The sequence below is a fragment of the Asterias rubens genome, chromosome 1, assembly GCF_902459465.1.
Source record: "Asterias rubens chromosome 1, eAstRub1.3, whole genome shotgun sequence".
Lineage (NCBI taxonomy): Eukaryota > Metazoa > Echinodermata > Asteroidea > Forcipulatida > Asteriidae > Asterias > Asterias rubens.
Window position 1 is genome coordinate 15,501,405 of NC_047062.1, and position 25,760 is coordinate 15,527,164.

The 25,760-nt window shown below is 38.9% G+C and overlaps 1 protein-coding gene across 2 annotated transcripts; it reads right to left on the reverse strand.

Moving 5' to 3' along the window:
• Positions 1 to 252: 252 nt before the first annotated feature.
• On the reverse strand, positions 253 to 25,228 carry LOC117288011 (methionine synthase-like). 2 transcript variants are annotated; one of them, XM_033768697.1, is made up of 26 exons: positions 24,899 to 25,228; positions 23,205 to 23,404; positions 22,574 to 22,663; positions 21,452 to 21,614; positions 18,553 to 18,719; positions 17,820 to 18,015; positions 15,894 to 16,103; positions 15,295 to 15,407; positions 14,541 to 14,714; positions 13,826 to 13,978; positions 13,035 to 13,214; positions 12,269 to 12,385; positions 11,497 to 11,637; positions 10,841 to 10,930; positions 10,410 to 10,508; positions 9,524 to 9,697; positions 8,522 to 8,690; positions 7,856 to 8,058; positions 6,817 to 6,915; positions 6,333 to 6,408; positions 5,532 to 5,687; positions 4,883 to 5,073; positions 3,952 to 4,155; positions 3,258 to 3,359; positions 2,288 to 2,491; positions 253 to 1,819 (listed from the first exon to the last, which is right to left on the reverse strand). In XM_033768697.1, exons 1-26 carry the CDS (start codon positions 24,945 to 24,947, stop codon positions 1,733 to 1,735), a joined length of 3,807 nt encoding a protein of 1,268 aa, XP_033624588.1. In that variant the 5' UTR covers positions 24,948 to 25,228; the 3' UTR covers positions 253 to 1,732. The 2 variants fall into 2 exon arrangements, with proteins under 2 accessions (XP_033624588.1, XP_033624581.1); XM_033768690.1 differs by having other exon boundaries at positions 23,205 to 23,407.
• Between the last annotated feature and the right edge of the window lie 532 nt (positions 25,229 to 25,760).

The following is a 25,760-nucleotide window of genomic DNA, read 5'->3' on the forward strand; positions in this document are numbered from 1 at the left end:
AATGAATTCCTGTTTCTGAAAACTTGCGAAAAAACAAAGAGAATAACACAATACTGGGCTATTCAAATGTTCATAACTTTTCAACTCCAGGCATGTGTTATTTTATTATTTCTACAGGTTTGCACTAATAGCAACATTTTATAATTGACTTCAACCTTGAAGTAAATTATGAAAAGAATATTAATTTTGGTTTTTACCCATATACACCGATGTATGTTAGCACTGTATACTCGGTACTTTCCCGGGTCCTGTGCCAAAAATCACAGGCATATTACTCCAGTGAGATTCGAACCCACAGCCTTTAAAAAATAATATTAATTTTGAAAAGGTTGAATCAAGTTAGTCTTTGGAGCTGGTGTGCTGATAAACCTCAACAGTTCAAACATTTTGCATATCACATTATACTAGTTATCACACAAGAGAGGGTGCAATACAGGCAAAAATAACGCTTCTGAGGACGAGTTGGAAATGGGATGCACACACCCTCTATTTTTCTGTATTCCACAAGCACAAATGCGATAACAAAATTAACTTCAAGCAAACTTAATGCGTTGCTCATAACAGCTAGGATAAGCAGAATTAGAACAGCATGAAAAAACAGGATTTGATGTGGCCCAAGCAATATAAGATAATATCACACACTTATTGCTATGCATTGGCCAATCAAAACCGAGTATTCAAGTTTGCTTTAAGACAAAGCGCATTGCATTTAATATGAAGGATGTAAAATAGTATTTCAGAGAACAATAAAAATAAAACTAATAAAGACATTTGTAAAGCGGCTAATGCAAAATCCTCTTAGCGCATAAAAAGAACAATGAAATATACAATAAGTGAAAGATAGATTATTGAATGTGTCCCAACATTAATCATAAAGTTAACAAACAAAGTAATTTTCAACTCTTCCCCTGAAAACAAGTAATGAGTTGCTTATTTATGTACACTTCTACAATACATATCACATACCACCGAAGGTTTATAATTAAGAAACCCTTCACGAAAATGTATGAAACTCTGCCACTCGAAAAGAAAAAAATAAAGCTAACTTTTCAGTGTAAACAAAAAAAATGATGCAAAGAAAGATCCTGAAATAAATTGGTTGAGGCTTGCGGTAACACCATGAGTAAATTGAGGAATCGGTGGTACAATGTATAACAACACAACAGTTCGATCAGTATGCTCTGATTGTTGTCAGGAGAAGGGTGCTCTATACTAACACTGTACAATCAAAACATAGCTAAATCAACCCAATTCACCTTATTGCATGTGCCAATTTGGGTGTCTGTTTGTGTGGTAAGATTTTCAAATGGCACACGCAACTAGACGCTCACCATTATTCACACGCATTCGGACTCCAAAAGCGGTTGCAGTCTTCTTACTTTATGTGACCTGATTTTTTTATCCAATGGAATGTCCAATTTATTTTATATCCCGGATCTAATTAATTAAATAAATAAATAAAGTTCACCTAAAACATGCCAAGCCCCTGTTCAGATTCCAGATAGTTCAACTACAAATATCCACACCAACTAAGGCTGGGCTTAAACTTTCTACTTTACATTTGTTAAGATCAAGCTTACGGCTGAGAAATCACCAATGCTTTCTGAAATCACCAATGATTTCTGAAATCACCAGTGATTTCTGAGATTACAAATGCTTTCTGAAACCACCATTACCATTGTTTTCATGGCAAATTCGGGGCACTCTAATGGAATAAAAACATGTCCCCTCATCAGGATGATACATAAGCGAGGTTAGGACCCAGCCACCTCTCTACTTCAGAGACTTCCATCTGCTTCCTGCTGGCATAATCTTCAACCTGTCAAAATAATGATAATAATTCATTTGATTTACATAGTGCCTAACATAAATTTATCTCTAGGCGATTTACAAAGTAATTAGGTGAGGTTAAGGAGAAAGTGGGTGGGCTGAAGAGAGGTGTAAGAGACAAAAGAAGTTGGTTTAATAAAAATTTGTGGAATAACACCCTGCACTAATGACGTCACTTTTGCTTAAAATACCAAGCTGACCGACTAACATTCCACACCACCTACATGATCACTGCGTCATCGAAGTGCCAAACTGCACTTTTAGTGTAGTTAGGTGAACATACAATTTGGACATTGCGCGTGTTAGTGAAATTTGACACGCTTGCCTGAGATCCAGGTATCATTTCCGCATGATGACGTGGAAACCTAGCCAAGTTGGACATGCCTTACAACCAATCCACCCAAACTGTTTCACCTAGGAACGATTCACAAACATCACATTGACATCATGGTCTTACTTGATCTTTAGTGATCTTGCCCACAGCGAAGTAGCTTGATTTAGGATGAGCAAAGTAGAGACCAGAGACGGAGGCAGCAGGTTCCATGGCGAGGGATTCAGTTAGATGGATACCACAGTTGGTCTCAACCTCCATCAGATCCCACATTGTTTTCTTCTCTGTGTGGTCAGGCTGGCTTGGGTAGCCAGGAGCTGGACGGATACCCTGAAAAGGAAAAGAGAGTCATGTCATGTTTATGTTTATGTTGGTAACTCGGCAGGATCCTTAAGTGAGGACGTTAAGCTAAGGGTGCTTGCTTGTTGGTGGAGTGAAGATCGGACACAAAAGTGCTATCATAAACAAAACTTGGAGAACTGAAAGTACTATTGACAAAACGACTGGTTGGTGCAGGGAACTAGACATAGTGCAAGTAAAAACTGGGCGGCTGCTTATAGACTTGATGCAACTCCTCCCTTGAAAGCCTCTAAAGTTGGGGCGTCCAACACCACAACTGGGAGCAAGTTCCAAAATTTCACAGTTCTGGGAAAGAAGGAACTTCCATATAGCCGAGTGTGGCTAGTGATAATCATACTTAAAGACAAGACAATGTATACCTTTGTTTTTTAACCATTTGATTGTTTTAATCCTATGTAAATGTAGATACAATAAAACTAACCTGCTGCAATTTTCATTTCAAAAGGTCCCATTTTTAATATATCGCCGAAAATCCTAAGCAGTTATGTCCAGTCAGGAAGAATAATCCACAATTGGAGTACACAATCTGAGAGACATTAGTGTCAGTAACGCTTCTCAGATTAAAATTTTGGGGGATAAAAACTTAATCATATTTTTCCATCACCACATTACTTCGATTGGAAATGATTCTCAAAATGCTTTATACTATGGAAAGGTGTTATTTGAAAGTCCAGTTTTTAGTCATAGTCATTGCAGAAAGTGCCTGGATTTGGCATGGAGCGTCAGACAAGTTTACCTCATATTTGATCTTCAGAAGGTCTTGTGTTTCCAAGAGCTCTTCATTACCGTATCCCCAGAATTCCTTCCTCAGCCTCTCATGTAATTCCTCTGCAAAGGCCTAATGAGAGAAGAAAAATAAAGGCATGATTAGTTGTTAAGGTGCTGCTGAGAAATTTGCGGTCACACCGTGTAGATAGTAGATTGGTCTCTTTTGAGTGATTGGTGGTTCTGAGAAGAGCTGATGGACTCATTGTTTCGGACAGTACACTCATCTGTCCATTGTCTGTAGAAACTGACGACAGTGTATGAAACATTGAATATATCATCCGAACTTCTCATCAGAACCACCAATCCCACTTCTGTCTATATGGTGTTGATTTACCATTTATTATAAAAATACCTTCATTTAGCTATAAAATGAAAAAGTATCAATATATTATTTGTGATTGTACCGTCATCAAGCTGGGCAGCAAAATAAATGTACTTCAACAAAAAGGAATGTCTTGTGTGTATAAAAACCTAGCACGTCAAATGTGATTGGGAAGGAAAAAACTATAAATAATAAGTAAACTTGCGGGTACAACCATGTGTAAAGCTCTTATGTTAGCTCTGAAAAGAGCCGGTGTGGTCTCGATGTTGTGAACAGTATACTCTGCTCGTCTTCAGGGGAAATGACTGGGAAGGATGTGATATTTTGGATTCAAGTTTACCTCTGCCAGTCTATCAGCCAGCGCCTTGACCATGATGATGCTATAGTCATCATACTCCTTCTCATATTTCTCACATAGATCCTTGGAACCAAAGCCTGCCGATACCGCAAACGCTCCGATGTAGTCATTGACTCCTGACTCACGGGGTGCGATGAAGTCAGATAGGTTCATGTAAGGCTCGTTGGACCCAGAATCCTTCTCAGCCTGCAATAAATAATGACATAAAATTGATTTCTTCTCTTAGATATTCTCTCTCTCTAAGGACCCCCTTGCACGCACAATTTTGGTGGTCAATGGGTTTACATGTAAACACTGCACCCCCTAAAATGCGCACTTCACTGGAAAAACGCAGTGCATTGACCACCAAAATGGAGCATCCCAGATTATTTATTATGACGTCAGGTGAATAAGGTCAATTCACGTATTTCCACTTCACTGCTTATGTTACACATACATGTAGCTACCTGTTCTAGTTTGATGTGTCCTTCAGCCTTTGAGAAAGACTCTACTAGGGTCGAATGTCAGGCCATTAACTGGTTGTGGCATTTATACATCTTTTGGTTGATAGCAATTTGCAACAGCTAACTCTATTTTCTGAGATATTCGTGTTAAAAAAGGTCAACATTACCTTGAATTTCTTGTAATTTAGGGAGTGTCTCAAAAGTCGGAATGGTAGGAACGTTCAAATGCAATCGGATAAGTATTCCAGTTCCGTTCACAACAATTATGTGTGTATTCACATGTGTAGGACAACTTGGCACAATGATATGGTCCTACGGAATGTTCTGGTGGTCCAACAGATTGTGGGCGTGAATATCTGCAGCATGATCTAAGGTTCTAGTCCTTGGCTTTGGCTACGGCTATTCTGAAGATTTGTGAATTAAACTTGCTATTGACAGCCAAAGCCAGAGTCTTACAGTGATTCCATTACCTGTTGTCTTAGTCCATAGAATATAGCCTTAGGGTCTCCAATCCCAATCTCCTCCTTGAAGACGTAGATGTCGTCTTCCACGCTGTAGGCCGGATAGATACAGACTACCCCAGAAGCTTGTAAGAGTCTCTGGTTAATAATCTTATCCAACATGGCCTGGGCATCGTTGAACACCTTCCGAGCCTCCTCACCTGCAATCAATGTACAACTCAGAGTTTACAAAGTGCATTTGACCCCTTGCAAAAGCGCGGATCGCACCTCAGCATTTGACTCCTGAAATGGCAGACAGGATAGGTGCATGTAAGATGACAATAAAACGCCTCCTTAAAAGAGGAGTATTTTACCATGGTATAACAACCTCCCAACAACCATGGTATAACATTATCGTAACACCTGGGCAGCTGTGGCAATCTGCATCAAATCTCATGATGGCTCTACGTCCCCCATGATGCACGCTGTGACAGGGTCCATGGGTTTTGTACACCCTCTGGGGCAAATGGCACAGCCCCCTCGGGTGTACGAAACACCATGGATTTGTCACACCACGCAACAATTGTATACTGTACATGTGTGTACTGCCAAACATTTTTTACAAGAAGGCCAACTTGAGTCTTCTTTCCATTCATCCTCACTTTCAATTAAGACTTACCGACTGTCTTATCCTTGAAGATCTTGGGGTAACCTCTGTTCGGATACTTCCCTCTCAGCTGCCAGACGTCAAAGAACGGTTTCCAGTCGATGTAGGGTACCAGCCTGTTCAGATCATAATCCTTGAAGGATTTGGTACCAATGAAGGCTGGGGTAACTGTCGAATCAGAGAGAGAAAGAGGTAATCATAGTAATAATAAAGACTTGTATTAATGTGCACATATCCACCCTGATTGGTGTTCAAGGCGCAGTAAAACCAAAAACGGAACAAAAGAAAACATACACAACAAAATTAGACCTTGAGAGTATTTTAATTTTGTGGTACAAGGACGAGATCTAAGATTAAGTGGTAGAGAGTTCCAGATATGTGGCACAGCTGAAGATTATAGAAATCTGTTCAAGATGGTCTTTTGAAAAAAAGTTTCCATGACATAGGATAAAACTGTTTTTAAATTATTACTACTAGTTTACACATGCGACCATATTTGAAAGCATGTATTAAGGTTTGACCACAAGCAAAGCAAAGTAAAAACATTTGGGCGTTACACTAAAGAAAACCGTTATAATGAATAGTACAGAAACAGTTTAAACAAAAGTAACATATTAACCCCTTGCACAATGTACAACAAACTTACTAACGCCTACACTTTACTTACGCAGACACTGTCCCCCATTTTGAGTCAAAATGAAACCATAAGAATTCACCCCCAACATGGTGGAAATGGTAGATGCCTATTACTCGCAGGTGTTTCAAGTCTGCAAGGGATCACTATGTACAATATCTTTTACGATTCCATCTTACCTGGCGCTGGCTCCGTTTTCCAATCAATCGCACATTTCTTTTTTCTTGCCTCTTCTAGGGATAGATATCGACGATCCTAAAAAACAAATAAAGATGGGTTTGTTTTTTTGTACATTCCTAAAAAAATGATTTTGTCCTTGAAACCAAATTTTTATTGGATTCTCATTAAATTTCAAAGGGGATAAGCATAATTTTCAGTCTTTTTTTATTTGTGAGAATTTGATAGAATGCACTGGACATGTCAAAGACCAGTATTCTCACCTGGTGTGTCCCAACATATGCAACACATCTGTGAAAGTTTGGACTAAATTGGTCATCAAAACAAAACAACAGTACTTCATATGGAGAAGTTTCTCACAATGTTTTATACTATCAACAGCTCTCCATTGCTCAATAACAATTTAATTTCTATGCTAACAATTATTTTGAGTAATAACCAATAGTGTCCATGCATTTAAGAACTTCATCTTCATAAAGGGATTACCTTCAATGAGTCATAGTGGTCCTCACGGATTTCCTCGTATTCTTCCTTAATATCGTCTGAGAAATCTTCAATCTGATCTTTATCCATTAATGATGAACACTGTAAAAAGGGGCGATAGGAAAAACATAAAACAAGAGTTACAAATGTTAATAGTGTTAGAGTTGCCATGATTCTCCCTAGTAGATGTGGGGATTCTGGACCCAAGTTTGGGAATTTGGGCCTAAGCCGTCATGATATTTGGTCCTTGGGGAAAAAGGTAGAAAAATATTCTTCTATATTTTCCTGCTACTTCTCTATTTCATGCTTGCTCAACTCTAAACCTCATGGGGCATCTTTGTTTCCAAGCCCAAAGATTAGAGTATTTTATATAACACCCAAGCAGATCCTTGCCATTTGAATGGAGGATTGTCCGTCACGTGATAGCAAATAAAAGTACCAATACACGCTGAGTCACTCACCGTGCTTTTTCGTTCCATCCGAAAAGTACCATTGCACGCTGCCAGCGTGCAATGGTACTTTTCGGATGGAACGAAAAAGCTGAGTAAAAACATCACTGCGTGCGCGTGTCTTTGGTAACGCAGCAGTGTTACTGCAAGGCATATTAGTAAAATTACTAGCATTCGGCTTCTACAATTAAAAATTGTAGGCCTACGCTTTGTTTGTTTTGAAAGTTGTATCTTTCAATCAAAATGACAAAGATCTACTTGGATGTTATACAAAACAAATAATGAATGTTTTTCATTCGTGCAATGGTGCGAAAATGTTCATTCGTTGAAAGCTGGAATGTTCCATTCAACTCGGCTCCGCCTCGTTGAATAGAACATTCCATCTTTCAACTCATGAACATATTCGCACCATTGCACTCATAAACATTCATTATGTGTATACTAATGTAGTTTTATTCATTAGTGTTATCGGCCAAGTTATCTGATACACATGCAATAGTTTTGGCAGGGGAAGAACCCCCGAGTGGAAAACATTTCTGAAACGGCCATTTTTATTTGCAATCCGGGAAAAAAAATAATACTACTTCACTCACCACAACAACACTTTTTGAAGCATCTAGTACATGGATGGTAGGGGCGGAGTAGCAAGGTGCGATCTTAACGGCTGTATGAGTCTTAGATGTCGTGGCTCCACCTATCAGAAGTGGAAGCTTGAATCCAAGCCGCTCCATCTCCTTGGCAACATGAATCATCTCATCAAGCGAGGGCGTAATCAGACCGGAGAGGCCGACAATGTCTGACAAAAAATAGAGTTTCAGAGAGAATGGCACAATGGGTTAATTAAGCCTGATTAAAGGTAGAGCCATAGATTGGTGAATATTCAACAAATTGGACACTATTGGTAATTTCTTAAAATAATTGTTAACATTAAAACTTACTTAGTAATAATGAGCAATTGAAAAGAGCTGTTGATAGTAAAAAACCTTGCGGGAAACGGCTCCCCCTGAAGTATCGTTGCTTTCTCTCTCAAATATTACAAGACTTTTAATATTTTTGTCGGCTTTGGAAAGCACACAAATTGTGCAACAAGGGTGTTTTTTTCTTTCATTATTCTCTTGCAACTTCGATGATCAATTGAATAAAAATTTTCACAGATTTGTTATTTTGTGCATATGTTGAGATACACTTAGAGAGAAAACTGGTCTTTGACAAATACCAAAGGTGTCCAGTGTCTTTAAGACTAACTTCCAAACACTCACCTGCTTTAGCTTCAATGGCCGTCTGCAGAATTTTATCACATGGGGTCATGACTCCCAGATCAATCACTCGATAGTTGTTGCAACCCAACACCACAGCCACGATATTCTTACCAATGTCATGGACGTCACCCTTCACGGTGGCGACCACTACAGTCCCACTGTAGGAGTCCTACAAAAAACAAAAACAAAATGAACTAAAGAAAACTCTTTTATTGATGAAACCATTCCAGGAAAAATTCAGGTTTGATATTTGGTCCTTTGAAAAAAGTAGGATAATTTTATCAAGTACAAGGGCTGACCTACATTACATGAAAACATGGTGTAGGCTATTTGATCACATTTGTCTGGGTGTTTTACAAAAGAAATCCAACATCAGACTAAAGTAGGAAAAATATCATGCCTGAAAATTGAAGCGAGGTATTTATTATTATTTCTTCTTTTTATTCTCACCAATTCAAAGTCAAGTGGTCACAGTAAAGCAACACAAGTAAAACCATACTTACAGTGTAAAAAACCAAAATAAACAACAATAAAATGACAATGTGGAGAAGGCTAGATTACGGAGGACAAAAAATAATTTTCCTGTCACCAAAAGGTTCAAGTATTCAAATGCAAGGGCAAGCTTATTAATGATACAAATCCTACACAGAGCAAACAATTTTTGGGCCAAGTAGACAAAAATGTGGTCTGTGATTTTGATGACGAAAGTGGGTTCCACAATTCAGGCAAATTCTAGAAAAAAATTAAAAATTGTTCTGCTAAGCAAAAAGGAGCAGGATACTACATGTAGTAACATATAGTACATGTTACATGTGACATGGTATTTTGGCTGATACCTGATTTTGGTAAGCATAACTATTTGGGGCTTTGCTACTTTTTGCGCTTTTAGGCAGCTCTATGAAATTGGGCCCTGGTGACATGCAAAGAATCTGTGGATTGGTTAAATGCCATTAACTTCATATCAACAAGGGTGGACGAAACTTGTATTTTTTTGTAATCTACCTGCAAGACGTCTTTGCCCGTTTCTTCCTTGATCTTTTGTTTTGCTAGTTCTTTCTCTTTCTCCATGAAGGGGATGAGATGTCCGACAGCTTTCTTCATGACCCGGGCTGACTTGATGACCTGAGGGAGGAACATCTTACCAGCTCCAAACAGGTCCCCTACGATACTCATACCCTGTTGAAATAAAAACAAAACGCATTTAGTTCTCATGAGTTTTAGAAGGGATGCAACCCCCTTCCCCTTAAAGACAGTGTACACTATTGGTAATTGTCAAAGATTAGTCTTTACAGTTGGTGCATCTCAACATATGCATAAAATAACAAACCTGTGAAAATTTGAGCTCAATCGGTCGTCGAGTTTGCGAGATAATAATGAAAGAAAAAACACCCTTGTCACACAAAGTTGTGTGCTGTCAGATGCTTGATTTCGAGACCTCAAATTCTAAACTTGAGGTCTCGAAATCAAATTCGTGGAAAATTACTTCTTTCTCGAAAACTACGTCACTTCAGAGGGAGCTGTTTCTCATAATGTTTTATACTATCAACCTCTCCCCATTACTTGTAATCAAGAAAGGTTTTATGATGATAATTATTTTGAGTAACTACCAATAGTGTCCACTGCCTTTAAGGTGATCCTTCTGCTGCAGTTTCCAAATCGTACTGTAACCTTAGGTTTGATCTCTAGCTATAAGTCAGTTAGAGGTTGAATTGCTTCCGAGTGGCAACCCCAAACAAAAATAATAACAAAATAGCGTGCAATAGTCAAACAGATCAAGGAGAGTTGTCAGCTCTGTATATTTACAAGTAAACAACCGTTTGAACAGAGTTACTAACCCAATACTCGTTCCGGTATGCCTATGTATATTTGGTTCAGATGACCAACCCACCTTCATGAGGGGTCCCTCGATGACATTTAACGTTCGTGGGTAGAGGACAGAGTTCTGCCTGGCCAATTCAGTGTCAGCAACAACGTACTTATCAATACCCTGGATGAGAACATAATGCAAATGTACAGACAATTAATTTAGATCAGTTAGTACATTTTGTGTATCCACATATTAAGTTGTTATTGAGTTTCTTTTCCATTATATCTACTGAAGTTACTTCACTAGTTTTGTTCGCCAAGTCACACGAGGCGTGTCGTGGCCAAGCAGTTAAGAGCACCAGACTCAAGCTCTGGTGTTTCTGAGCAGCAGAGTTTGGGTTTGAATCCCAGTCGTGACACCTGTGTCCTTAAGCAAGACACTTAATCATGATGCTTCATCCTTCTTGGCTTCACAACCAGAATAAATGAACTGAAATGAAATGCAACGATTACCTTGATAAGGGAATATTCCAGTCTCTCTTCAACGGTTCCATTTCTCCAGCTCTCATCTATGACTCCTTTCTTAGCATCTTTACCCAGTGTCTGTAGGAGGAATAGATGGCCACATTTAAAGGCACTGGACACTATTGGTAATTACTCAAAATAATTGTTAGCTTTAAATTTACTTCTTGGTAACAAGCAATGGAGAGCTGTTGATAGTATGAAGCATTGTGAGAAACGGCTCCCTCTGAAGTCACATAGCTTTTGAGAAAGAGGTAACTTCTCACTCAAATATTAAAAAACTTCAGGCCTGAAGCCTTTTTCTAGGCATCTGAAATTAGTTTGTACAGCAAGGGGTGTTTTTTCTTTCATTATACTGGTCGTTGAATTACCAAGCAATCATCAACAGTCCCGTCCTTTAGTTTTCAGTAAAAATTTCACAAAATTTGGTATTGAAGAACAGTTTCGGGTTTATTTGTACGATACTGTACTCTGTCATTAACTTTTGCTGCAAGTTTCAAAAAGGCAGGACACAATTGTAAGAAGATGCAATTTTTTATTTTTCTTCTCATAAAAAACAACAGCACATTGGGCTTCAGTCTCCATTTTGTGTTTTTGAATAAAGTTGCACTCTTTGTAAATTAGGTATAACATTTGACACGACAAACCTGAGCATAATCCAGTAGTTTATCTGTAGTGTTAGGGTCTTTGTTCCAAAGCAGATCTTCGCATAGTCTAAGAAGTTTGGGTTCAATGTCATCATACAGAGGTAGATTACCTGCATTGACTATACCCATGTCCATGCCGGCCTGTAGGTGGGAGGAACACAAAACCCAGAAGGAATAAGGAAATGATGCTAACCAGCATAAACAAAAACAGATAACTGTTAGGCCTTATCATTTTTTTTTCGGGTAAGTTTTAAGGCGCCCTCATCAGGTCATTGACACAAAAACAGTCGCAACCAACTTTTCATGATGATGCTGCATGCCTGAGCTAAGACCATGGAGAACATAATCAGCTGCCGATTGTTTATGACCTGAGTATATGTTAAGACAATTGGCATCAGTCACTCTAACACCAAAATTAACTCACTGTAAGAGTAGAAGTATGCCACAGTTAAAACAATGGGACGAATATACCCAGTGAATACTATCAAAAATGCTGGTTTATAATGTTGGCCATTTATTGGTTTGATTAAGGAATGCAGCATGACGTACATGAATGATCCCCCCACTCAAATGACAAGGATCTATAATAGCAATCGGCACTAATGCTAAAAGTAGAAGCCAAGTACCACGATCTCATACAAACACGTCAAATTTCACTACTATAAAGATGTCCAAGTCCATTTTGTATCGCATGTAGTCACTATACTGCTAAGTGCAGTTTGGCACATTGATAATTAGTGTGGAGTGCTGTTATCCATAATAACATACGTACCTTGATGGCATGATAAAGGAATACGCTGTGCATAGCCTCTCGAATCTTCTCTTTGCCACGGAATGAAAACGACAGATTGGACAATCCACCACTTATCCTACATCCAGGAAGGGTTCTCTGCTCAAATCAAATAAAACAACAACAAAAATGTAACTAAATTACTCACTTAACCAGAGAGAACAATTTTATTTCAAAAATAAGTAACGGGATAATTTCTGTCACGTCTAAGATTTCTGGTCACAAATATTTGTTGTTTGTGTGTGAGGAAAGCTTCTATCGTGACATCAAGTCCAAAGAGATGTCCCTGTTGCAGACATTTCTTAGCATTGGTGACTTTAGTCGGCCAAGCTTACAAACAAAAAACCCAGAGCACAAAGGTAATTTGTAATAAAGCTTTAGTTTTGTCCATGTTCACCCTTAATACCCAAGCTTACCATCATTCGAAAAGATTCGATCTTCTTAATGACGGTGAAATAAAAGAAAGGTTGCTTACGCAATTCCTTCAAATTGGAGTTGAAAGATCAAAAATGCCTAACACCTACGGAGTGCCATATGGTTGTGTACAAAAAGTGTTTAGAAATTACAGGTCAAAATAAGGAATGGGACAACGATTTTACAGAGCAATAAAATTCAACACAAGACAAATTGTCAGTGATTTCTATTGTGACATCACACTTTGCTTGGCAACTAAAATTGACTTGCAATTAAGATCAATCTTAGGTCTTTGTGAAATCGACCCCAGACTGTCCCAACCAATCTCTCTTACCTTAATAAGCTCCGTTGACTTGATGTAGTTGATGCCATATTCATTGTGTTCCTCCATGCCAGTGGCTATAGTCAGGATGTTAGGGTCAAATATGATGTCATTCGGGTTGAATTTCAGTTTATCCACGAGCAGATGGTAAGATCGGGAGCAGATCTCAAGTTTTCGATCTACTTCAACAGCCTTGAAAAAAATGGAGAAAATATTTATACATTACACATCCAACATCAAAGTTAGCACCAACAACAGGAAGAATAAGACATGATCAAAGAAATCTTCAGTTTAAGCCCAGTTCATAATTCCTGCGAATGCGAATAGAATTTTTGACGTAACAACCCTGTTTTCGCAGTGAAGGTTTTGCAAGAGTTGAGCACAGTTCAACTGTGGCGAATTATTCGTTGCATTTGCATTCGCAGGAAGTATGAGCCGGGCTTTAGATGTGGAAGTAAAAACCTAAATGGTAGGGACTAAGAACTCAATCCATGTGCAAGGCTCCGGTCTGAGGTTGGATTTGAACTGGGACCCACCAAAGTGAAATGTAGGGAAAGGAACCACTCAGTCAAGCATTGAAAAATGTTTTGGATTTCTATGATATCAGAGCTTACAGTTGTCAAATTTCATTCAAACAATTGATCCACTTTGTTCTATCTTTTTTGTGCAGAGAATTTTGTGCCATGAGGGATAATAAGGGACAATAAAGAACAGAATAAAATGAAAATTCACATGTACTTTTTCGGAAATATTCCTCATCCGTTTGTAAAAAAAAAAAAAAAAATGCAAGTCAGAAGACCAACCTGTCCAGTTTCATCAAACGCCATAATAACAACAGCAGCTCCATGCCTCTTGATAGTCTGAGCTTTCTCCAAGAAATCCTTCTCCCCTTCCTTCAGACTGATGCTGTTCACAATACACTTCCCCTGGGTGCACTTAAGACCTGCTTCAATTACCTGGGTAATAATAATAACATGAGGATAGCTGTGTTAGTCTAATAAGTGAAAAAAAAACTTAATGATAGCACTTAAAGGCAGTGGACACTATTGGTAATTATCAAAGACTAGCCTTCACAGTTGGTGCATCTCAACATATGCATAAAATAACAAACCTGTGAAAATTTGAGCTCAATCGGTCATCGAAGTTGCGAGATAATAATGAAAGAAAAAACACACTTATCACACGAAGTTGTGTGCAATTAGATGGTTGATTTCGAGACCTCAAGTTCTAAATCTGAGGTCTTGAAATCAGATTTGTGGAAAATTACTTCTTTCACAAAAACTATGGCACTTCAGAGGGAGCCGTTTCTCACAATGTTTTATACCATCAACCTCCCCCATTACTAGTCACCAAGAAAGGTTTTATGCTAATAATTATTTTGAGTAATTACCAATAGTGTCCACTGCCTTTAAAGACTAACTAATATTAGAAAAAACGGCATGAGCTTTCGTAGCAACAACTATTTCATCGTCCCCTGTCTTTATCTGCAAAATGTGCAAGTTCATTCTATTTTAATACCTGAAACTTGGAGGAGTCAATGCACAATGGTACTCTACAGATATCAGGCTCTGATGAGATGAGGTTAACAAACTTTGTCATTGCTTTCACTCCATCCAGCATTCCCTCATCCATGTTAATGTCTAGTACCTGCGCTCCTGCTTCCACCTGGGCCTTGGCTATACTCAGTGCTTCCTGTGAATGGTGCATACAAAAGGGGTGATGACTATTTTAAAACCATGGCTTTGGCTTGGACTTTGGGCTGAGGCTTTCAGATACTGCCTTAGGCTCCATCAGCCTGATTGAAATTCGAGAACGAAAGTGCACATTTTCAAAAATAACTGATGGCGCCTAAGCCGGACTCCAAGCCCTGAAATGTCAAAAAATTTGAGCAGACAACTATACAATGATAAAATGACTCTTAAAAAAAATGTTGTAACTGCACTTTATGTTGCCCTCTGAAACCATTCAAATGGTTGGCCATTCATAGTTCCATATAAATGAGTAAAACAAAACAATTACCTTTTGACCTATCTATACATATTACATAGACTTTGAGGTTTGTTAAACTGTGTGTTTTGAGTTGTTCTTAGAAATAGGAAAACTATAACAAGTAAACTTGTGGTATACAACCATGAATACAAACTCTTAAGGGAGGAGTGTTGGCTCCGAGATGAGCTGGTGTGGTCCTGACAATTTTCCGTTCGTCTCCAGGAGAATGCAAAATACTTTAAGTTCTCAAAATTATTGAAACCCGAGTTGGTATTTATCTTACCTCATAGTTACCGTTTGTTATTAGTTTTGCGAATTTCCTTGAGCCAGCCACGTTACATCTCTCACCAATATTAACAAACAGTGTGTGCTTTCCAAGAACCATCGGTTCCAGACCTTTAAAAGAGATACATTGATATATTTCAATGCGAGAACTCCCACTGATCCACAAAATTGCATCGGGGATAAATAATATTAATTTTGGTTTTACCCATAAACACCGATGTGTGTTTAGCATGGCTACTCAGTACTTTCCTGAGCTCTGTGAAAAGAAATCATAGGCATATGACTCAGGTGGGATTCGAACCCTCGACCTTTGCAATTCTGGAGCAGTGTCTTACCCACTAGAGCATTACCCGGAAGCTAGAAGCATTTCGAATCCTATACTTTAGCAGAGGGTACCACAATGATTTAATAGATGGAAATTTGCATCTGTTTCTGCAGGTTTGCACTATTACCAACATTTTATTATAGACTTCAACCATGAGGTACTGTAAACCCATGACAAGAAAAGAATATTAATTTTGAATTTACCCATATACACTGATGTGTGTTAGCACTGTAGACTCAGTACTTTCAACACAATGTGCATTCCCATTTTACCTGATAAGAGCTGTGCTTCAGGGTAGACCTCCATGGGAGGTATCCTGGGTTTATAAGGCCTGACGGCATCAGCGATTGCCTTGATGTGTGCCGGTGTGGTGCCACAGCATCCACCAACGATATTCACCAGGCCGTCTCGAGCGAACCCAGCCAGGTGACCAGACATCATCTCTGGGGTTTCATCATAGTCACCAAACGTGTTTGGGAGTCCTTTGGAACACAAATTGGCAACATTTTTTTTAAAATAACAATCACTATTACACACCACAAAACAAAAATCATTTATGGGATGAAGTGGCTGGCTTCCTAAGACGCCCTTGCATGCCTGTGGCTCGAACCTGTTGTAGCTGCATTCTTCCCGCACCAAGTGCACATTTCAGCCCGAGTTCCCCATCTTCAACATTTTTTTATTGTTTTAGGCTCTATAATCTGTGTTCTTTCCGTGAACCTAAGCCGGAGCCCAAGCTGGAGCCAGAGCCTAAGCCAGAGACTAAGCCAAATTCTGGGTCTTGAAAAGGGGGTTCATACTACTCATATTGTGACAATAGACTGTGTATGTCTCGCAAGTCTTGAACGTTTTTTTGGGGAGCTTTAAAGCCATTATACACTTCCGGTACAGAACAAAAAATAATAATAATTCACAGATTTACAAATAACTTACAGGGTTTACAGAAGGTAATGGTGAAAGACTTCTCTTGAAATATTGTTCCATGAAATGCTTTTCTTTTTGAGAAAACATCAAAACAAAATCAATTCTCGATAGCGAGAATTACAGATTTATTTTAAACACATGTCATGACATGGCGAAACGCGCGGACACAAGGGTGTGTTTTCTCGCTATTTTCTCCCGACTCCGATGACCGATTGAGCCTAAATTTTCACAGGTTTGTTATTTTATACATAAGTTGTGATACACGAAGTGTGGGACTTGGACAATACTGTTTACCGAAAGTGTATAATGGCTTTAATGTGTGAAGGAAACAAAAAAGGGCCCTGAATTTTGGATCAGCCATGGGATTGCACAATACATAGACAATCCACTTATGTTGAGCTACATACTGTGTTTGCTAGATAACTCATGTCGATAAGCTTTGCATCCTATTGTACAATGAACAGTTTCTACAAAACTGTAGACTTACTTTACCGATTACAAAGTTGAAGAGACATAATATTTGGCCCTTTCAAAAAGGTGGATTTTGTTTTATTGAGCACAATGGCTGACAAACTGTGAAATAGACTGTAAAAGACTTTTCAAAGACTTTTCAGGCTATTAAATGAAACATTTGCTTATTTTTATGAGGGTAAACAAAATTGGCAATTGGAAAAAAAAAAAAAAAAAAATCAGCAATCAAACTTAAGTAGGAAGAATATCCTGCCTGATTGATTTGTGATTCATTGTTTGTGATACTGAGCAATTAAACTTGAATCTTGATCTTTGAGCAAGTTAGACTAAGGTTTGTTGATCCAACGATAAACTATCACTGTTATCCCAGCAAAAACAAAAGTAAGCAAACATTTTGCAGGGACAAGAATAACAAGAATGCAAGTCATTGTTTACCTGATAAGAAAATTGTCGAAAAAACACTGTTTTGCTGATAAAAAAAGCAAAAAAACATACACACAAACACACTTGTTTGTTATTGCAGGGATGTGAAAGGCTATTTAAAAATAAAAACAAAAATTAGCGCAAAGCAGAAAAGGAATAGGTCTCATATTTCAAAATTGTAGCTCCATATTTGACTGGGGTGTGGCTCAGTATTTGTGTTTTTATTAAGTTAGATTTGAAACTTTGCATGTGTGAAGTTTAAGTAAGAGAGGTTTGCTGGAACATCATGTGAATATTTCTTTTTGAGTAATGTTGGTTCTGAAAAGAACCGGTAGGTCATGACTCAACGTTTCGATCAGTACAATTATTATTGTTATTACCTGCATTTGGGTAGCATATAACATACGATGGTGTGCACATTCCGATTGCCTCTATGAATGGCCTCATTTCAGTGGCTCCCAAAGCACAGTTTAAACCTAGGCACAAAGGGTTTGTATGAGACACACTTATCACAAACGCTTCTCCTGTCTGACCTGACAGAGTTCTTCCACTCTTGTCAACTATCGTCCCACATATCTGCAGATTCAAAAAGGAAGCAATTTAAGCCTTCAAACAAAATGACAAACTGACTTAATAACCTCAATATTTTTGTAATTCGATTTTAAAAAGCCCTTCAAATAAATAAAGAAAAACAACATTCTTGATTTTGTTTAACAATTTTGATCATTTTCAGAACAAAAGATTCACACACAGTGTTTTTGTGTTTTAAACAACAAATTTTAGGTTGAACAAAGAAAAACTGTCTAGATTTAACCTGTGACCTTTGTATTGAAGTGCCGGAACTCTAACAAATGAGCCATTTGGCCCTAATGCTGGTAGCCTCCCTTTTTTATAAATATCTCTGTGCCAGTCAGAGCGCCGGCACGTTCAATTCTCGATCTAGTCATTTTTCTTTGTTCAACCCAGAATTAGTTCAAATTTACCAAGTAAGTAGTTTCCATTGTAGTTTGAATTATACAAAACAACTTATCTTAAATTTCTACTGAATTGAGTCACTTTATAAGAAACAAGCAAATGATGGAAATTCCACCAGATGACCGTTTGAGTACTTACAAAGATCGGTACAGGTTGGTACTGTTCAGCAAACAGCAGTTGAATAGCATACAAGGCTGCCTTAGAGTTGAGTGTATCAAAGATTGTTTCAACTAGCAGAATCTCCGCGCCACCATCGAGTAACCCCCTAGCTTGCTCAGAATACGCCTCTACAAGCTCATCGAATGCTGTAAATCAAACAGGAATGGATATCAGAAATGATCATTCACGTTGTCTTAAGTGGTATTCTCCCCTGCCGTTCACCTATCAGTTTCAGTCATGAGTTAACTGACTTGACGCTAAAATCACTGGCCTTGGGCCTGCGATCCAGTGTTAGGCCGTATCCGAATTGGCGGCTACGGCTACGGCTAAAGCCGAATTGCCGCATCGTCATGCATTGAAGTATAGGACGCCCTCAGCAACACCCCTGGCAACGGTCGTAGCCACAGCCGTAACTACCAATTCGGACACGGCCTTACTTTTAAGCATTGGACAGGGCAGAATTTTTCAGGCAGATTAAATTTGTTTTCATTGAGGAAAACAAGATGATAATGGCACAAACTATCATAATTGTTTAAAGCTATTCAGGTATAGCTGGAAAATATCAAAAATAGGTTTTACTGGCCAATTAAAAAATCAATTCCTTTTAACAACCAGCTCAGTCAATTTCATTTCAAATTAATTGCTCTGATGAATCGGCATTCAACAGTCAAAAGGAGCTAAATTTCACCAATTTAGCATTCGCTCATCAAATAATTTTATTCAATTCCACTAGTCCATTAGACTCGTAAAATTTGGTAAAATTCAGCAGCAAGAGTAACCCATTAAATAGTATACGTGTATATTGGTAGTAGAGTTCAAATGCATATTTTAAAAGATAAAAAGATAAAAAGAGAATAAATATAATAAAATAGAATAACTAAAGCAAATCTGAATGACAAAAAAACAAAATCATGTGTGCACGAAAATCACAATTGAACGCATTAATTATGTTAATAGCTAATAAGAAACTCTAGGTGGATAAGGGAGAATTGTGTGAAATTGAATTCGTGTTTATGGAGTTCAATGGTTTTTGGCTAAAATTGGTCAGGAAAACCATACTTGATTTGTTTTCATATACAGTGTTGTGATCATACATCTGTATTGTAAGTATTCTACAACCACTAGACATTTTAGTCTATAATATTATTATTGGTAACCAAACATCTGTTGGGTTAGCTGTTTACACTTTAAGGGTCAATCAATATTACTTATCACACACCATCTGTTTTTCCAAATTAGTTTTTGTTTCTGTATGGAATTTTGCTTCGGGTAAATGTTTAACCCTAAAAGCAATCAGTTTTATCAATATTTTGTTCATCTTCAGGAGTGGGCTGGCAGAAAGCCATCTTTAGGGAACAATGACAAAGGTCTTGCAATGCTCAATGGTGTTCACTCTTAAAGGAGGCACTGAACACCTGGTAATTATCCCAACATATGAATAAAATAACAAAACTGTGAAAATGACTCAATTGATCATCAAAGTTGCAAGAGAATAATGAAAGAAAAAAACTGTCCTTGTTGCACAAATTTATGTGCTTCTAGATGCCTAATAAAAAGGCTTGAAGTGAAATATTTGAGCGAGTAATTACCTCCTTTTAAAAAACTATGTTACTTTAGAGGGAGCCTTTTTTCACAATGTGTTATACTACCAACCGCTCTCTATTGCTCGTTACTAAGTAAGTTTTTATGGCAGGGCTGAAACTACACAAAGGTCATGAAGGCCATGATTGTTTGAAATCCCATTTTGCAATAAACTTTAAAATCAACACTTTCAAAGAGAATTCACTGCTGGGTTTCCCACAAAATGAAAACATTGGCCTTCGCTCATAAAATAAACAACGTAGATTTTGTCAAACATTCCTAAAATTCTTGTCATAACTTTTCACTGTCTACAAAGAACGGCCCCAGTTTACTCCATGACCTAGTTCACGAAATATATTCCTTCTGGAAATTAAAGTCCCTTCTTGTAACTTCCACCCCCCCCCCTTCCCACCTCTACAAACTCTTACAGCGCTCACTCATTTCAATCAGCTGCAACTGTAGCTGAACTGTGAAATGGCATACAGAGTTTGTTAGTAGTTTCATACTATCTTTATTATGACTTAGAATCAGAAATAACTGGACGGTTTCGAGTGATATCAATCTCGAGGCCAGACCTGTATCCCATCACGACCCATTGTTAGAGAGGTATAATCAGGTGTGTGGAAAATAAATCTTAACAAAATTTCGACCAGAGACGAAAACAAACCCAACACATGAGCTTTAGACAAAGTTCCAAAATGATAACCCTGACAAGTTCTATGAAACATTTACACTGATAAATCCTGTATGTACAATAGATGGATCCTGAATTGTTCATACTGAAATGGATTGTTGTGAAGTGTAAAGTTTTAATGTTGGGTCATTTCAGACTCTTATACAGTCATTTATCACAGTTTTTCATGAAGACTCTTTTCTCCATATCACTAGAGATTGATGTCCATTTATCCCCTACCTTAAACCAATTCCTTCTTACCCCCTTAATCTATCTTTCTTGTCAGATCATTTATCCCCATGTGTCTTTGTCTTGTATCTACATATGTAAGTAAACTATTTAATTTATTAAGTATTCTTTTCTTTTTTTCTTCTAAAGGCACTTCACTACAAGCCTCGGCTTACTAGGATCCTGCATCCACGATATTGTCTCCTGCATTCTGTTATGTACTGTTCAGGATGGAAATGTTCAATCGAATTTAATTTAATTGAATACACACATGGGAGAAAAATCCAATCAAAAACACACTTGCCCCTGCAACCAAACCAGAATAAAAAGCACAAAAATGTGACGACAATTCAAAATAAAAATTTGAGATGATTTATAAATATATTAAATACATACTTATGTTTCTGAAATCTGGGTTCTCTACTGATGGTGATATTGACAGTGTTCTGTTGGTAGGTCCCATAGCACCAGCCACATAGCGAGGTATACCTGTAGCCGCAGCCACCTCACTGGTAGCCCGCTTGGCCAGCTCCGCAGCCACTTTATTTAGCCTGTAGGTCTGAAGAAAAGAAAGTCGGAAAAACACACTAACTTTCAGACCTGTATGCTTCGTTTTCAAAAGGGCAAGGGCACCAATGCATTTTCTCCCTGAAGGGCACCCTATTGACCCATTTCACCTGACGGCATCATCAGAAAAATCTTGAATGCGCCATACTGGTGGGCAATTTCACTGTGCGTTTTCATATATAACTCTATGCATAGATTATGCTGTGCATTATGCAGTGAAGTGCGCATTTTAGGCGGCGCGGCGTTAATACACGTAGACTGCCCACCAACATGGTGAGCGTGGCACCAGTCGCCGCGTGTGACGCGCGTGCAAGGGGTCAATATGAGGAAATTGTAAATTTCTACTGGAGCATTTCAAGGGCACCAAGACAATAGCCAGGGGGCATGGAGGCAATCGCCTTCATGGCCTGCTTGAAGTATCAGGCCTGAACTTTTCCTTTCCATTTTATTCAAGAGCTGCATATAAAATCCCCTGGTTGTTTAAAATGAACCCCTTGAATTGAACACACTGCACAATCTTAATTTAGCTCAACATCCACATGCAAGTGTCTGATTCAAGCGCTACACCTGGGCCAAATTTCACAGAGCTGCTTAATGCCGATTTTTGTGCTTACTGTACGATTTCCATTTTATAGCAATGAAGCACAGGGAAAGGCAAGGATGTAACAATGCAAATCCATAGTGCACGTTCAACCTGACTGCCTAATTTTCTTGCTAAACCTGTAAAAAATACTGTTGGTCAAGAAACTGTTTCTGCTAAACCCAGCCGAACGTTAAGCAGCTCTTTGAAAGTGAACCCTTGATCAATGGTTTGGGTGTGCCATGTTCACTCCAACAAAACCCAACAATATGGCGTAGTTGTTGTGCTACAGCATCACATTACAGCTTTGAATGCATGCCTGCTTACAGATAATGACTGTAACATTTGGTATCAATATTAATAACTCCTACCATATTCTCCATGCCATAGTCTGCCTGAGCAATTCTTGTTCCACTGAAGGTATTTGTTTCAACAAAGTCTGCACCCGCCTCCAAATAGTCCTGGAAAATAACAACATAATACAGACATTTTCATACACTTAACAAGGCCAAATATTCAAAGGTATGAAATATTACTTTTTCAATGTTAAATTTCTTTTTGGTTATATTTTCCTAACGAAAGTTCTCAAAGGCTAAAAACAAAAGAACAAGTTAACAGCTGATTTCACAATGACTAGAATAAGTATTGTCGTCTAGTTATAGAATCACACTTTCTTGATTTGTGCGGTTCATAATCACAGAGGTTATGTTTGTTTGAGAGAGATTGGCTGTTGCCAGATTGCCGTTCATTTCCCCTTGTTTGAGTTTGCTGCGTTACCTTGACACAGGGAGGTGATAGGCTGTTGAAAGAAAACCTGAACTTTAAGCGCAAAGCGTGAAAGCTTGCAAGCGTAAAAGGTTGCGAGCACGAAAGCTTGTAGATACGAAGTCTGCCATAAACTGATTTCCGGTTTAAAATGGAGAAATCACATCCCTACCTGACAGGGAGATCGTCCAAACAAACAACAAACAGATCCACTTGGGGCCTTTCTTTGAAGTTTACCTTGTGAATTTTGTAGATAGCCTCCGGTTGAGTGAAGACAAGAATGTCGTTGTTTCCTTTGAGGGACTTGGGGTGATCCTTGAACATCTCCCCACGGAAGGCCTCCTCATCAAAGTGAAGTCCCTGGATCATGGTTCCCATCCCTCCATCAAAGATCATGATACGCTCCTTCAATGTCTGAGTAATCTGGGCTGCCACGCCTCCTGAAGTGAATTATAAAAGCATTATATACCCATTACATAATTAAAAACTTTTTTTCAATTGTAAATAGAGGATGTCGAGTTCTTGATCGCGCACTTTGCACCTTACAGTACGACTATACTCTACAACAAGAGGAATGTACTACACCATTGCAGTGACCATATAGATAGATAAGATAGATAGGGTGTGTGTAGGGGATATGGGTGTATAGTTGTTGGGCGCGATCGGTCAATCTGCACGATCCGTCAATCGCGCTGCGCTATTAAAAGATCAATTAAGATCAATTGGTCGCGCAGCAATCGGTCGATCGCGCAGCAATCGGTCGATCGCGCAACAATCGGTCGATCGCGCAACAATCGGTCGATCGCGCAACAATCGGTCGATCGCGCAAAGAACATCATTGCGTGATTGACCGATAGCGCCACGAGTATTTTTTCCCCGTTATCAGCCGATCGCGCAGGAATGGCTTTGAGCGATCTACCGATCGTGCAGGAATGGGTTTGCGCGATCGGCCGATCGTGCAGGAATGGTTTCGCGCGTTCGACCGATCGTGCAGGTAAACCATTCCTGGGGGCGATTTCTCAAAGCAATAAAATTCATTGCAAGACAAATTTTCAGTATCACCATAGTGATTTATATTGTGACGTCTAACTTTAGTTAGCAACTACGATTGATTTGCAGTTACATTACAATCTTACATTGTGAATTTGGCCCCTGAACATCGGCCGATCGCGCCAAACAATTCCTGCACAATCGGCCGATCGCGCCAAACAATTCCTGCACAATCGGCCGAACGCGCAAAACCATTCCTGCACATTCGGCCGATCGCGCCGAGCCAATCCCGCACGATCGGTTGATCGCGCACAGTTGTGCCGAATGTTGCGCGATCGACCGATTGTTGCGCGATCGACCAATTGTTGCGCGATCGACCGATTGTTGCGCGATCGACCGATTGCTGCGCGACCAATAAATATTTCAATAGCGCAGCGCGATCGGTCGATAGCACAGCGTGATCGGTTGATCGGGCAGATTAACCGATAGCGCCCAACATAGTTACTCCTGACTGAGGCTCGTTCCGCTATCGTCTCCATAAGGTTTATCGCGAATCGCAAAACATCAAGAGAGGGCGCTGTTGTACCCACACAAAGGTATAGGTGTTGCGTGCGCGAGTCGTAGAAATTGCATAGAAACCGCCCCATATTCCTTCCCACTACGCATTGCGGTTCTGAATCGCGATAAACCTTATGATGGAGGTGTCTCCACGACTCTACACCAGAATCACAATCAATGAATCATATGCCGAGACCGAGATTAAATTATAACGCATTCGATCATTGTTGAAACATGAATGAAATAAAAATGATTGAAATTTAAGAAAGTACTTTTTCATGTTGACATTTTAATTTATATGTTTATAACAAAATAATCTAAATATAATGTATTATATTTATTGATATACATTATTTAATAAAAATGGTTGCATTTTGTTTTACCTGACAAACTTCCGGACCGGCAATCATCTTCGGACAGCGTCGGTGGCATCTCTCCTTTCTCTCTGCTCTCTCCGTGTGTTTTTTTGTGTACAAAAATCTCACCACACTGTGACACTCACAGTCACACACGACACAGTGTACCAAAAATCAAGTGAAACGAAACACAAAATCTATTACACCGGCACGATCTGAGTGACACTGATGAGTGATGACAGACCCTTCTCCTCCATAGATAAATAGACGAGAGAGCAAGGAGTGAGTGTAGTGAATCTCAGAGCAAAACACGGGCCGGCTGCTTCGAATTCTAGTCTACACACATACAAAACACAACACAACACCCCGTCATATCCACGAATGAAACATGCGCGCATGCCGTGTTCGGTCGCAAAAATCATTACGAAAGCTTAATTTCTCACGATTGAGGGCGCCCTTGCGATTCCCCACAATCGCTTAGCCACTAAAAAACTGGGGCCAATTTTCATAGAGCTGCTTAAAGGAAACGTTGCCTTGGATCGGACGAGTTGGTCTATAAAAAGCGTTTGTAACCGTTTGTTATAAATTGCATATGGTTGGAAAGATTTTTTTAAAGTAGAATACAATGATCCACACAAGTTTGCCTCGAAATTGCGTGGTTTTCCTTTACTGTGCGAACTAACACGGTCGGCCATTTATGGGAGTCAAAATTTTGACTCCCATAAATGGCCGACCGTGTTAGTCGACGAGGTAAAAGGAAAACCGTGCAATTTCGAGGCATGTTTGTGTGGATCATTGTATTCTACTTTTACGACATCTTTCTAGCCATATTTATAAAAAACGGTTACAAACGCTTTTCAAAGACCAACTCGACCGCTCGAAGGCAACG